The sequence below is a fragment of the Symphodus melops genome (genome assembly GCF_947650265.1).
Source record: "Symphodus melops genome assembly, chromosome: 4".
In the NCBI taxonomy this organism is placed as follows: Eukaryota; Metazoa; Chordata; class Actinopteri; order Labriformes; family Labridae; genus Symphodus; species Symphodus melops.
Window position 1 is genome coordinate 23,259,060 of NC_136694.1, and position 14,618 is coordinate 23,273,677.

Genomic DNA, 14,618 nt, shown 5'->3' on the forward strand with positions numbered 1-14,618 from the left:
GGAATCCGAGTTTGTTCTAGTCCTTTGTTCCTCCCATGAGAGAAAGCTCCTCCATTATCGCTTAAATAAGGCCTTTATAATTTTGATTCGAGGAAAAAAAAGGGGGGGGGGGGGGGGTAGGTGTCGGTAGAGGACTGAGGGAGGGAGGCTTCGTGGAGGCGGAGAACCTTGTGCCAGCTCACCCATGTGTGTAATGTGAAAAAGGGGAGCCGGGGGTGAAATAGTGAGAAGTGAGAGGAGGAGGACAGGAGGAGGAGGAGGGAAAAGCGTGCGTGGGGGTGGGTGGAGGAGGGAAAAAGTGTGCGTGGGGGTGGGTACAGTGGGAAACGAATTTGAGGACAACAGCGAGATCAGAATGACCCATTTTGGATTTGACTTTCGGTCACCAAGAGAAACAAACAAAAAATACCAAACAGCTCCCTGCAGGCCAAAGAGAAAAACACACCGATGCAGCACACAGATAAAAGAGATTTGATTGCGTATTTCTGTATCGATAGAGACCAGGACCCTCCTGGGACGTGGCACCCTGACCCCCTGATGACTCTCAGGATGGGTGATAAACTGAGAAAATCACTTTCCTTCCCTTTGGAGATGAAGGATAATGATGCAGTTCTCACACTCTAAGCCATATGCATGCTTGTTGTAGGCCTTCAGTTATTATAATTAAATTAGTTAGAGCCTTTTCTTTTCTTTTACAACGATAGCCCTATTGGGGAAAATCATATGTTTCACAGTGTGACAGAGGCCTTACAATAGTTCTTTATTTTATCATTTAAAAAATACTACAACAGCTAAAATCTTGTTTTAATCTCTGTCTAAATACCTACACACTCCTGATGGGCTGGATATGTCATTTTATTATTGTTATTGTCATGTGTACAGCAGGTCGTGAGAAAGTCTGCAGGCTGCTGGTGTCACGGCTGCTCTTTTCATCCTGCAGCAGCCTCCTTCAGACAGCAGCGAGCGCAGATCAGAGCAGGGCTGCAGAGCGCTGATAACAGCCTCTGTCATTAACTCTTTCATTCAGGGTCGAGGGGTGGGGGTGGGGGGGAGCCTCCATTTTCGTTCCCACAATTGAAAAAAAAAAAAAAACACAAAGCAGGTGCGGGTAAAAGTGAGCGATACATGTGTCTCATATTTTAGGAATCAACTCCTGGCGTTTAAATGAGGTTGCAGCGTTATCAGAGATGCACAGTCTGATATAGGCTCACCTCCGTGATAGAAATCACTGAATTGTGGCGCAACTTGGTTTCATAGCTTATGGTCTGTAAATTATACAAACTGACCAATACAAGCATTATAATAATGATTTTGACGCGTTGTTCCCGGTCTATATTAAAGGATATCTAACTTGACAGCTGAACCAGATAGACTGTTCTATTCAAAAAGTCAGTGATTTAAAAAAAATATTTTCACATAGGGCTTTAATGTGGTGCTTCGTCTTTAAATTACTGTATTACATTCACGTGAGGCCTCTCCTGTTAGCCTGATAAAAAAATAGACTTTTGTTCGATGCCAGTTATTTTTGGCAGCTGCTCTTATCCGGTTACAGTCTATTTAAGACACCTGGTGCAGATTTGATATGTTTTTATTTTATTCTCAAGCTCAAAACAAATAGCCTGGCTGTGTGCAGCAGAGCAGGTTACAGTACATTGTTTTTGTTGTAGACGCTCAGACAGTGTTTGTAGGCCGCAGCTTTGCATCACATGATCGTGTAGTCTGCAGCCTGAGGAAACATTGCATGCGCTGGACACAGAGTATTACTGACAGGACAATGTCAACAAACTGTTTGAGGCTCTATTAGGCTTACATGAATGGAAAACACAATTACTGTTGTCAACGTCTATAACATGACTTCTATTACATGACAAATACATAAAACGGATAGGCTTGTGAACAATTTGGAAACAACGTGTTCTTCTTTATGATTTTATTTTTCCACTTGTATCGATTTCCTTTCCAGTTTTCTTCTAGAAGGAAAAACACTCTCCGAAATGCATATTTTGGTTGTTGTCGTTTTTCTAACTGGAAAAAATGTGAAAATACTAATACCGATTTCCGAAGAATAAATGTAAAACAATCGCTCGTGATCACAAGAAAAAAAGCTCTGAATCGTTTCACCCATCACATTTTCTGCACATCGACAAAGTATGGCCAGCATTTTAACACGTTTTTCTCAACGGAAACACCGTCACGTCTAAGACAGCATCTTTACTACACACTGATTGAGTAAAATGATGAATGAGCGTCCTGAATGAAGACATCACTAAAAACAAAGCCGGGTGGATACAAGTAGACCAAACGTAAAGTCCAAATTTATGTAGAAAATACTACATTTATAAATATATAAAATTCGGCTGTCTGAGGTCCAGTGTCTTACCATGATAAAAAGTAAAAATGCAAAATATATTTCCTCAACAAACGCAACACGGATTTTAAGATCGATCCCTGTAATTCCAGAAACAACTTGGGTAACTATAGTGATGCTCCACGTCCTCTCGTTAAATATTAACTCAATTTATTACAAAATAAAATTGAAAAATGATAGTTTGAAATGTTATATTATCTAGTCCATGAGTTTGGGTTTTCTTCGAATTACAGCCCTTTTATACGCGTAAAGTTATGCAAGATTTGAGGCCCCCGGAATGTCATTGGATGTTTGGATGAGGTATTATGGATTATGGGTTGGGGAAGGGATGGTGGGGGTACTACAAGCACCTCCCCTAGAAATGCAGCAAATCTCTCCCGTTTTCTCCTGGTGGGGCACTGGGAGGGCTGGAGACGTGCTTTGCATTGGCAGGCTGATGAGGACACGTGTCTCCTCCCTGCCTCCCCCCCCCCGGGCTCCACGGTACCGCATTGGCATCAGTAAAGGCACCTGAAAGCCGACAACCGACTCCTGGAAAAGCTGGCTGCAACCTTACAACCTAAAAGAAAGCGATATTATAGCCCCTACAGAAACCTGTGGCTCGCCTTTTTTCGTGCGTAAAGCTTTTGCGCACACCGCCAAACTGCCTCAGAGACTGAAGGTGCGCTACTCGTCTATCACAGAGCACAATCCCAAAATGCAGAAACGGAGCGGCGACTTCTGAAGGTGACATGAACCTCGTGCTAATCAAGAGCAGTAGGCGATCACTGAGCAAGAAGTGGAGATAGCAACTGAAAACGATCAGTGTCTTGAAAGTAAACTTGTGTTTTTTTCCCGCGTGGCTTTATCTGATGCAGAGAATCAAGAGCTGCCACCCAAAGTAGCCTAACATTTTTACTGTCTGGAGGAGAAAAACACTAATTTAGCTGCAGACAGATCCAGGAGAAGAGTGAAAATGGCGACGTTAATCAAAAGCAAGCTTTCTAATAAACTGTCAAATGCAGCCACCACTGTCAGCAACAAATCCCAGGCGAAGGTGAGCGGCATGTTCGCCAGGATGGGCTTCCAGGCCGCCACCGACGAGGAGGGTCTGGGATTCGCCGCCTGCGATGACCTGGACTACGACCATCGGCAGGGCATGCAGATGGACATTTTATCCAGCGAGGAGTTGGGAGGAGCGGGCGCCGGAGACGGAGACGCACTGGAGGGGGACAGCCACTACCAGAGGGATGGCACCGGTCCCCCGCATTCAGCTTCAAAAGACGGAGGTCCTACGGACGAGCTGTCTGAAGTCAGACCAAAAATCACCGCTTGGGAGGCGGGCTGGAACGTCACGAATGCAATCCAGGTAAAAACGCCATGCACGGACTGGAAACGGGCGGATGCGGTACTCGGTTCTAATTGGCTGTGTGCCTCTGGAGAAGCTGTGAAATTCTAGAAGGCGCACCTGTGCCCATATAAAGTCCTCGTAAAATATTATCAACAAAAGCAACAAGGGTTTTCTCCATTTGAAAGCAAACTGTGTTCAGTTTGCTGTTTTAGTAAACACGTATTAGCCTTTATAAAGTGTGGCGAACGACTACAAATGTTTTTTAACACCAAGCTGACTTTTATTCGGACATATTTTCATTGGAGCAGTGCAGATGTCAGAGAAGCTTAGGCGGTACAATGCGCTGAAAAAGGGAGGTATTGATGCCCTGTGCCCCCCTGCTCTCTCTCCCCCCCCCTCCTCTTCATCATCACACACATTCTTTGTCTTCAGGTAAATGTCCAATGTCATCGATGCCTTTGCCTGATAACCGCTCAACTACACTATCACAGCAATGAATACAAGATTTAAGAATTACACAGATTACAGATTTTGAAAGGAGATAAAGTATAAGCTATATTTCAATTATTTTGGACTCCTTTTTTTATTCTTTGGAAACATTTACGGCAATCATTTTAAGGTTTTGAAATAGCTTTTTACAGCTTGGCATATGGGCATGTTAAGTATATTGCAATATTGTTTCTTGAAATGTATTAGCAGAGATAATTGAGTGACATATCATATATTTTTACTTATGACAAATTTCGCACAGGGAACGAACTATCCATGTGGCTAATCTGCGCAAAGGTGATTTATGTGACATGAAAAGAGGCCTGCCATCGTTTGTAGTGCAAGGATTTACTCGAGAGTGGAGTCCCTGGTGTGTAGGCTATGCGACAAAAATCCCTAGACGCAATCCTGTCATGCCTTATCTCGGCTGTTGTCACGGCAGTCACTGTGACGTAAGAGTGTGTCTCCTCCAGCTTTGGGTGACGTCAGAGGCGGGCGGAGGCGCTCAAAGCAAAGTGGAAAACCCACAACATGAAACGGGGAGTGACATCCTCTACTGAAGAGTCAAAGCCAAAAGTTTAAATATGATAAGAATTCAAACAAATGATGACATCTCTGAACGTGAATCAGGGAGGATTACTTAATGGTCAAATTCCTACACTCCGCTTCATTCATATTGTGTTGTACCTTCTCTTTAATGTTTCTAGGGGATGTTCGTTCTTGGGTTGCCCTACGCCATCCTGCATGGAGGATACCTCGGACTCTTTCTCATTATTTTCGCCGCCGTAGTGTGCTGCTACACGGGGAAAATCCTCATTGCCTGCTTGTACGAGGAGGACGAAGATGGGCAGCTGGTCCGTGTGAGGGACTCCTATGTGGACATTGCCAACGCCTGCTGCCAGCCCAGGTTTCCGTCTTTGGGTGGCCATGTCGTGAATGTAGCCCAAATCATAGAGCTGGTGATGACTTGCATCCTGTATGTGGTGGTCAGTGGAAACCTTATGTACAACAGCTTCCCCAACATGCCCATCTCCCAGAAGTCCTGGGCCGTCATCGCCACCGCTGCTTTGCTCCCCTGCGCCTTCCTCAAGAACCTGAAAGCCGTCTCCAAGTTCAGCTTGCTGTGCACGGTAGCCCACTTTATCATCAACGTCTTGGTGATCGCATACTGCCTGTCCAGAGCGCGGGACTGGGCCTGGGACAAGGTTAAGTTTTACATCGATGTTAAGAAGTTCCCCATCTCCATTGGGATTATCGTGTTCAGCTACACCTCGCAGATCTTCCTGCCGTCACTGGAGGGAAACATGCAGAAACCTAGCGAGTTCCATTGCATGATGAACTGGACTCACATTGCTGCCTGCATCCTCAAGGGCCTCTTCGCCCTCGTAGCCTACCTGACCTGGGCCGACGCAACCAAGGAGGTCATCACAGACAACCTGCCTCCCGGAATTCGAGCCGTTGTCAACATCTTCCTCGTGTCCAAAGCTTTGCTGTCGTATCCGCTGCCGTTTTTCGCTGCCGTAGAGGTATTAGAGAAATCGTTTTTCCAGGAAGGGGGTCGCTCGTACTTCCCAGATTGCTACGGAGGCGATGGACGCCTAAAGTCCTGGGGACTCGGTCTCCGATGTGGCCTTGTCGTGTTCACCTTGCTCATGGCCATCTTTGTGCCCCATTTCGCCCTCCTCATGGGTCTCACCGGCAGTCTGACGGGTGCAGGCCTCTGCTTTCTGCTTCCCAGTCTCTTCCACCTCAAGCTTTTATGGAGAAAGCTGCAATGGCACCAGGTTTTCTTTGACGTCTCCATCTTTGTAATAGGAGGTATATGCAGCATATCTGGTTTTATCCACTCCATGGAGGGGCTCATGGAGGCTTTCAATAATAACATAGAAGAGTAGATTCAAGCCATTGTCGGAAATAGATGTTAACTGCAACTCCCCATTTAGTGAAAACATAAAGTCACGACTTTGCAGCAAGCGCAGCCCCCCTTTCTGCTTAAACCATGCGTAAAAGCACGCACCGACCACATTTTACGCACACCCACAGTCTTGCATCATTTAAGAACAAATACACACACACACACACACACACACACACACACACACACACACACACACACACACACACACACACACACACACACACACACACACACACACACACACAGAGAGAGAGAGAGAGAGAGAGAGAGAGTAATAGAACCGATGGCAGCAAAGGAATCAACCACAACACACTATATGGACAGTTCATGTTGTATAAATATGCGAACAAACGTACATAAACATTTGCAGTGGAGTGAACGTTTACAATATCGACCTAAATGAAATTAGCAAGAAGGGCAGTTAGTCTTTTCGTCGCTCTTGTGGCGCATCCCCACATGAGACTTCACTTAATTAATCGAGTTTGGATAGACGGATATTAGACGGCATAATGGGATATAATAAGGATTTATATACGTTCATGTCAAATGGAAAACATGCCACCCTAATCTTCTAAAGGTTATCTGAAATATGAGTATGGGCAATGAATGTGTTGTAAAATTCAGACAAGAAAAAAAAACAATGGCAATAACCAGTAGAAAAAAAACACGTTGATGAATCTTGACGTGTGTAAAAGAATAGCGAAGTTTCGATAAAAAATTTTTTGAAATTGGACATCCCCTGAACAGTTAAAAATACTGGAAATGCAAAATATCAAAGTTCTCAGCAGCAGCTATTCAAACTATGCATTGAATGTATGATATTTAAGAAAACACAAAACACAACGAAAATGGGAAGTAGTAAATACAAAACATAATTTCGATTATTCTACGGGAAAATGTTAAAGCTTTGACTATTTTTTCCAATACTTAAATTAATTGGAGCTCTTAAATCGGCAAAAATTGAATCCAAAAGAAAACCCCTCACCTAGACGGGGACCCCCTAATTGAAATCGTGCACACCCAATTACCCATAATGCTTACCATTACATTAGAAAAAAACATGGCCTGTTCTGAAATTAATTTGAAAGACTCAAGTGTCGCAAATTCGATGTCTGAAAATCTAGAAGAAAAAAAAAGATCCTTAAAGAGGAAAATGTGCATACAGACATTTCTCATTCTGTGCAATGCAATGGGTCCTGTGGAAATGTTATAAAAACGTATGTGTAGTGTGTTATTGTGGTTTCAAAAAGATGGAATGTATATCTCAAAGTCGTTATCATATATCGTGAAATTAATATTAAAGAATAAAGACAAGTGAAATTATAATGTAAAAATGTGTGTGGTTTTATGTAAAACGACAAACGGTCAGAACATGTATTTTTTTTCTCTCTATAATAAAATACAGAAAATGTTGGAGAAAGAAGTGGCATTCATTTGATTTTGTTTAATTCTAAATTGAGGTTAAATGACAAGAAGCAAAAGGCGGGGTGGGGGGGGGGGGGTCAGTCTGTGTTGCTGTCTGAGAGGGAGCGATGGAGGCCGACACAGGACTATTGTTTACCCATAATCCCATTATATCCTGATGTATTTTCTTTGCAATTATATTTTCCGTTGTGTCTTTAGATAAAGAAGGCTATGAGTAGTCTCCATCGGGCCTTGTAGTGCTACATGCTCTAATAAAGTGCATTTGCACAGATTTTATGCTGCAGGCATCAGGCCTTACAGACTGGACCTGTTCAGCCACTGTTGATTTTATGCTGCGCAACATCTGGACGTTCCTTTTATTCTGCGAGGGGGCAAATCCTACAGCTGTTAAAAATTCATACGACCTGGTGCATGCCGATTAACCGTCTATAGCTGAACTATCAGCTGCCATTAAAGGCTCAATTCAAAGCACCGAAAAGAGATGTCAATTTCCAAAGCGATCACAGGTGAACAGCTCAAACAGAACATTTAAATGCACGTACATCTGTATTTTGAATAATATGCTTTAGGCCCAAAACCTTATTTGAAGTAATTCACTTCACTGCATGGCTCAAAGTTGAATCATCAACCAACCAGGGGTGTCTGTAGTAATAAATACTGCGGGATGAATGTAAAGACGAAAACCGTTTTGTGTACATTTATAAAGTAAAGACATCGTAACATTAAACAAGCAAAAGATTTCCGGCTATAATCATCGCCATGATTGTTAAATAAAGATTTTCATGCTTGGAGAGCCCCCTTGTGGACTGTGGAGTAATTGCTCAGAAGAATTCATCAGGCACGTCTGTACTACGCACCAATGAAATCATATCAAGGAGTTTCGGATAGGTTTGGACACCAAACATGTGAAGACTTACTGCACTTAAGCCTTATCAACCCCAACAAAAAGAAGTTCTCCTGAAATATTATCGTGATAGACTTAAGATGTACCACCAGTATTTATGACTCAACTCAAGGTTACTGCTTGTGCTTAGACTTGTTAAGTCTAGGAGTATTTGTTAATGGTGATAAAACTCGTGTTGGTAAGATGTTAAATTAACACCATCGCCATACACTCTGGACTAAAGTGTTTCTGTTTACGCAGAATTTTGTTCAAACGGGCTTACTTTGAATAACTTACTGCTGTGTGATTAATTGCTTCATGAATTCATACATTTGAGTTCACTTTCTACTTAACATGAGGAAACCCTCTGTAGGCATATTTTCTTTCAAAATTTTATTTGAACTGAAAGTCAAATCCATGATATCAAACAGAATTACAAAAGGTGACAGGAGAATTAACACTATTTTAATATCGGTAACATACTCCCAATTAGTGGTTCACTGGTGGCCACACACCACAGGTGGAGCGTCATAAAACAGTGCTCATCTTGCTCATTAGACATCAGTGCAAAGTCTCATTTACCAAGCACTTGAAACATACACAAGACAAAACATTCAAATACTTTTCACTGAAAGAAACAAAAACAGCTTGTTTTCAAAGTGATGCTCCACAAAAGATAAATTACTTTTTATTTCAAGTAATGGAGTCTCTGAAAACATCAATAAAACTTTCATAATTATTCAACAACAGTAAAATATTTACAGGCAATTGATGCCATTGGTAAGACAGGAACTCACAAAAAGGATAAGTAGAGTCAAGATAAGAAAAAGGGTTTCTAAGTGGCCCACAGAGAAGAACCTCCACGTGAAGTTTATAGTAGAGCAGATCCACTGTACACTGATATTAATGTTTTCACCTTCGTACAGATGGAGTCGGCACATGAAGCAAATGTTGTGGTGAGGGGAAACAGCAGGGCTCATTAGATTGGCTCTTCGTTGTTTTGCATTGTGGGCTTTTTAGTCGCAGTCTCGACCACCCAAGGGTGGGACAGGACACCCTGGATGGGCAGTCTTTGCATGGGGTTGTGCTTCAGCAACCTGGCAACTAAATCTTTAGCACCAGCACTGATGTTGGATTGTGCAGGGTAGGTATATTCCACCTGGATGAAAAAGACAGAAAATCAAACATGAAGATGGGAGGAAAAAGTGGCAGTTCTGGAAATGTCAAGGTTTATGATACATTCATATTTCTGACCAGCACTCATTTCATTCAGCAATAAAAAATAAAATAAAAAAAAATACATAGTACTATATTATATTATTTTGGGATACCTATCCGTGGCTTACCCTTGATATTCTACGGTAGGTTTCATCGTGAGATTTGGCCTCAAATGGGGGCTTTCCGACCAGAAACTCATAGCAGAGCACACCCAGACTCCAAAGGTCTACCTTTTCATCATGAGTTTTTCCCTCAATCATCTCTGGAGGCAAGTAGTCAAGAGTTCCACACAGTGTGGATCTCCTGGAGAGAGAGAGAGAGAGAGAGAGAGAGAAAAAAAAGAAGAAGAAGGTTGAAGATAGATTCAGGCCAGCCACCGAGAGGTTGAAGAGAAGTGTGTACAAACGAGTAAATAATAATTCATGGCTTGAGTTCACACAGACAGTAGAACATCACAAATGCTACACAAAACTAATTTTAACCAATCATAATGATTCAGAACAGTTTTACTGAAAGACACTACATATACAACACGTCATTAAAAAGAAGAAAGGTGATTCATCTGTAAAAGCATAAATGCATACCTGGAGGAAGGTGTGTGAACAGACCACCCAAAATCTGCAATCTTAAGCTCCCCGTTGGCCCCCAGCAACAGGTTCTCTGGCTTGATGTCCCTGTGGATTACCTTCTTGGAGTGACAATAGGTGAGGGCATCCGCCAGCTCCATGATGTACTAAAACATCAAACAAAAAACAGTCAATACAGATTTCATCACAATGTGTTTGACAGCATCCTTCATTTTAAAACAGTCCAAGAAACTTAAGTACAGAACGTCAACGTGTTGGCAGAGTTTCAACAGCAGCTCAAACTCACTTTAACCATACCTTAAAACAGAATGAATTCACACAAGTGTTAAGGTTGGTCAAAATACAATTAATCAAAGTAAACAAGGAAAAAACAACAAAACAAAAAAACAGACTTACGGTTGCACTTCTTTCCTCCGAAAAACTCCCACAGCGCTGCAGCTCACCATACAGTTCACCCTTTGGTGCAAACTCAAGGATGAGGTACACGCGGGATGAATCGTGGAAGTAACCGTAGAGGCGCAGGATATTGGGGTGCCTGTAGGTTGCCGAGGTACAGAAGTGGTCTGAGAAATGCTGCCAATAACTCAAACATCCAATAAAGGAAATAAGACTGGAGCGACCAAAGTTACTCCTTGTGATACTTTGTCTCTGCCAAAATGGGGAAAAGCTTTCAAACTAAGACTGGGCATGAACCAGTCATTTGAAATTAACTAAAGCGGAGACATGAAAAGATTTAAAGATCAATCAAGCACGAGTCTCCATGTTCTCCAGGCTTTCCTGCTCCAAAACATGTGGCTCATGATCACAGCAGAATAAAGCTCAACTAGCACTGAACTGAAGGACACCGGTCATACAGGTAGGTCACTTCCCAGAGATTTTAGTGTACACCTCCATTTGGTGCACATCAAACAAAACTTATTTACACTGCATATAATATCCAAACTTCTACTGCAGTTTGACAGGTTCTCTATCCTAACTTATTTTAAGATGAATTCAAACAATCAACTTTAGCAATAACCACAGGAAGTTACCTGACTGGTTATGTGAGTTACAGTCTGTTCAAATAAAAGTAACATCAAGTTTGTACAGCCATGTATTAAGCAGTCTTGTCTTGCCAGTAAAGAAATCAGTAATGAATTGAAAGACACTGATGTCTGTGATTTGTAAAACCCCATCTCATAAAGACGATAGCCATGTAGCAAAACGTCCTCTGCTACAGTCAGGACTCAACATTCATTTATCAACTGTGTAGGTGGAATGATTAATTACCTGAGGTGAGACTGGATCTCTACTTCTCTCCTGAGCTGGTGCTCCACCCCAGCCTTCTCCAACTGCTTCTTGAAGAGCACCTTCAGGGCCAAGATGAACTTACTCTGCCGCTCTCTGGCCAGATACACATTGCCAAATTTACCCTTTCCCAAAGGACGGCCAATGTCAAAGTTTTCCAAGCTCCATCGTTTACTACATGAGCAGAAAGGTACATGGTTACAAACACTGAATGCAAAAAGTGTCATTTTGAAGCTTATGAAAATGCACAAACCTGGCTGCAGAGGCTTTGGCAGAATCAGTCTTAGTTAGTTTGTCTAAAAAGGAAATTAAATAATTCATTAGAGACTTTAAAGTAAAGCCAACAACACAGACCTTTGATCTGAATGTCTAATATATTATGCTTACTCTGGGGCTTGTCCGGCTTTGCTGGTTCTGTTGGCGTTTTTGCTGGCTCTGGGTTAACCTTGGACAGTTCTGTCTTTGGTTGGGTTAGCTGGAGATTACATTTAGGATGTGGAGAAGGATTTCCACTTGGAGTAACAGGGTTCACATTCTGAGTGTTGAGGGTGGAGGACTTGGCAGTAACAGAGACATAAGACATTGGTTTCTGATGGCTCACAGGCCTCTGGACACGCTGTGGTCCATTTGACACGCCGAGGACACGCTGATGTGAAGTTGGTGTGACCAGAGCCTTCTGGGACTGATGGGAGACAGGGATCCGCTTTGGCCCATCACTGACCGACTGTAATCAAAAAAGAAACAAACAATGAACATACCTTTTTTGCACATAAGGGCAGCATCTTTTGTTAAGTTTTAAATCTTGACTTTTGAGTTGTATAACTGTATTTCTCACTATGAGTGCCAGTTTAAACACAGTTACAAAGTGCTTTGACATACAGCAAACGCATAAAAAGGAAAAAAACAAAAGAACTCAAACAGGGAAGAACAAAATGCATATTCATAGTTTGGTGTTGGATATTTATTAAAAAGCCTGTACAGTGTTACGAGACATTATTCAGTTTTCACATCAGGCCGGTCTCAGTGTGCCAGCAGTGATTTCTTCCATCTATTGGTTATATAGTGAGGTGTAATATGTTCAATACCTTTACTTCTGGCTTTAGAGGTTTTATGCTCTTCGTCAGTTTGAGTCTGGCAGCAGAGTCCATATCCTGAAAGACAGGAGAGAGGAGATTAGTTTCCTCAACTTTCAATAAAAATATTATAAACTACTATTATGAAGTGTTACAACAGTAAAAAGAAATGAATTTACACAAGCAGACAACGTCTAAGGTAGTCTCTTTGGGTAATCCGTCTACACTGTTAAATAAATATTAAGATGAAAAGGAGCTTACTCCATTATTGATGCTCCCTTGTGTTTTAAAATACAGAATTCATTTTATCTTCATCTTATCAGCAATCGTCATGGTGTGGCTTACTTACAGACACATATTTTATATACAATATAATACAAAACTTCTGGAAGTGTTGCAGCCTCAAAATGAACAGGTCAGTCCATCTTCACTTTGTGCAACTTTAAATCTTTATTAAAACAAAAGCTCACTTCGCTCTCTGTTAAAGGGCCTTAATCTTAAAAAAAGGTTAATACATTTCTTTACCTACAGACAGTAAGTCTACCAGTAAGAAAACAAAAAAGTACTTCTTGAATTTATTTCACCAATTTTTCTTCCAAATATGAATGAACTTAAAGCACTTATGGAAATCTAATTAATGTAACCTGACACACTGACATAACATAATAGGACAAATATGAAATAGCATTTTTAGTTAAACTAACGTCACTTACCTAAATGTGTTGACTGTTTCACACGAAGTCTGAAAAACAAAACCTGAATTCAAACCAAGAGTGAGCTAACGTTAGCTAGCAGCTACGTCGGTTAGTTGACGAGAGCTGGTTTTCGTCACTAACTACATAAATATTCGTTTTTATGACGCAGCAAGCCAAGTTTATCGCGATATAAGTTGAGTCAATGTAGTGAATGCGTAAATGCTGGTGAAAAAGTATTTTAAAAAATACAATCTGAACCCTGAAATGCGGCCGGTTCACGCTTCCCTTCCGAACTGCTTGTTTGATTTCAAACGTCCCTCCGTTTAACCTTTAAATACAACGCAACCTCTTATTGGCTAAGGGAATGCTCGAGCTTGCTCACCATTGGCTGCTACGAGAGCTCTACGTCATTGACAAAATCCTCCGAAACAGCAGAGGGCAGCATCGTGTCTGAGAAGGGTGAAGCTGTAGTGTATGGTGTCAAAAATGAAGCAAAAATCTATTTCTCAAGCAAAGATAATGATTAAAAAAAAAACAAAAAAACAACATAAATTAAGAAATAGGGATATGTTTTTGTTTTGATGTGGGTTTTCTGAACAGTTTTGAAAAAAATTGCTCAAAGAAAATTAAACTAGACGTGTCAAACTCATCACATTTTGGTGGACAGGTGTTCACTTCATCTTACTTATAGAAAACAAAACTAATAATACACTTCACACATTCAACTCAAGGTTGGATATAAATGTATCTATTCATTTTAACCGAAAATGACGTTTAATAAAGTCTTTGTGCAGTTCTTATGGAGATGAAATTGCAAGTCAATAAATTGGCCACAGCGTGGCAGCATCTGGCCTTTGCATTTTAAAGCATTTTCATCCATGTATGAACATTTTAAGAATACGCTCGTTCACTCCTCAAGGTCTTTAATCAGTGGGTAAAGAAAATAAATCTATAATCCAAAAGGAAAAGCAATTAATGCATTTTAAATATTTCTAAAGAAAAAGTACAATCAGAATAAAAATTACTTTATACATAAGTATAAAAACTGGACGCCATCAGAAAGAATTAAACATTTCAAAATAAAGACAAGAATTAACAAGTGATGCAATCCTTTGTCTACATTTAGTAAAGATGGACTTAAATTCAAGTCTATTCACCTTTAGATAGCTTAATGCAAAATAATACAATATAATCAACAAATATTACATTTGATTTAGATAGAAAGTTTACTCACAGAAACATCTTAATTTAAGAGAAAATACAAAAACAAAAGTCAAATCAGGACTCTGGTTAATAGTTTAACTCTCTTATTCCTTCAGCTGACAATTACTTCAACAGAGGATGC

General features: G+C 41.0%; 3 protein-coding genes across 3 annotated transcripts in view; 2 read left to right on the forward strand and 1 right to left on the reverse strand.

Moving 5' to 3' along the window:
• LOC306822232 (guanine nucleotide-binding protein G(s) subunit alpha-like) overlaps positions 1-14,618 on the forward strand; it is a 103,164-nt gene that overhangs the window by 45,288 nt on the left and 43,258 nt on the right. The window lies entirely within an intron of this gene.
• On the forward strand, positions 1,093-6,746 carry slc32a1 (solute carrier family 32 member 1). The gene is made up of 2 exons (XM_079341088.1): positions 1,093-3,716; positions 4,895-6,746. The coding sequence occupies exons 1-2, from the start codon at positions 3,324-3,326 to the stop codon at positions 6,080-6,082; spliced, it is 1,581 nt and encodes a 526-aa protein (XP_079197214.1). The 5' UTR covers positions 1,093-3,323; the 3' UTR covers positions 6,083-6,746.
• aurka (aurora kinase A) lies at positions 8,857-13,600 on the reverse strand. Its single transcript, XM_079341368.1, has 9 exons — positions 13,292-13,600; positions 12,591-12,656; positions 11,893-12,229; positions 11,759-11,801; positions 11,488-11,679; positions 10,615-10,753; positions 10,216-10,364; positions 9,760-9,934; positions 8,857-9,572 (listed from the first exon to the last, which is right to left on the reverse strand). Exons 2-9 carry the CDS (start codon positions 12,651-12,653, stop codon positions 9,393-9,395), a joined length of 1,278 nt encoding a protein of 425 aa, XP_079197494.1. The 5' UTR covers positions 12,654-12,656; positions 13,292-13,600; the 3' UTR covers positions 8,857-9,392.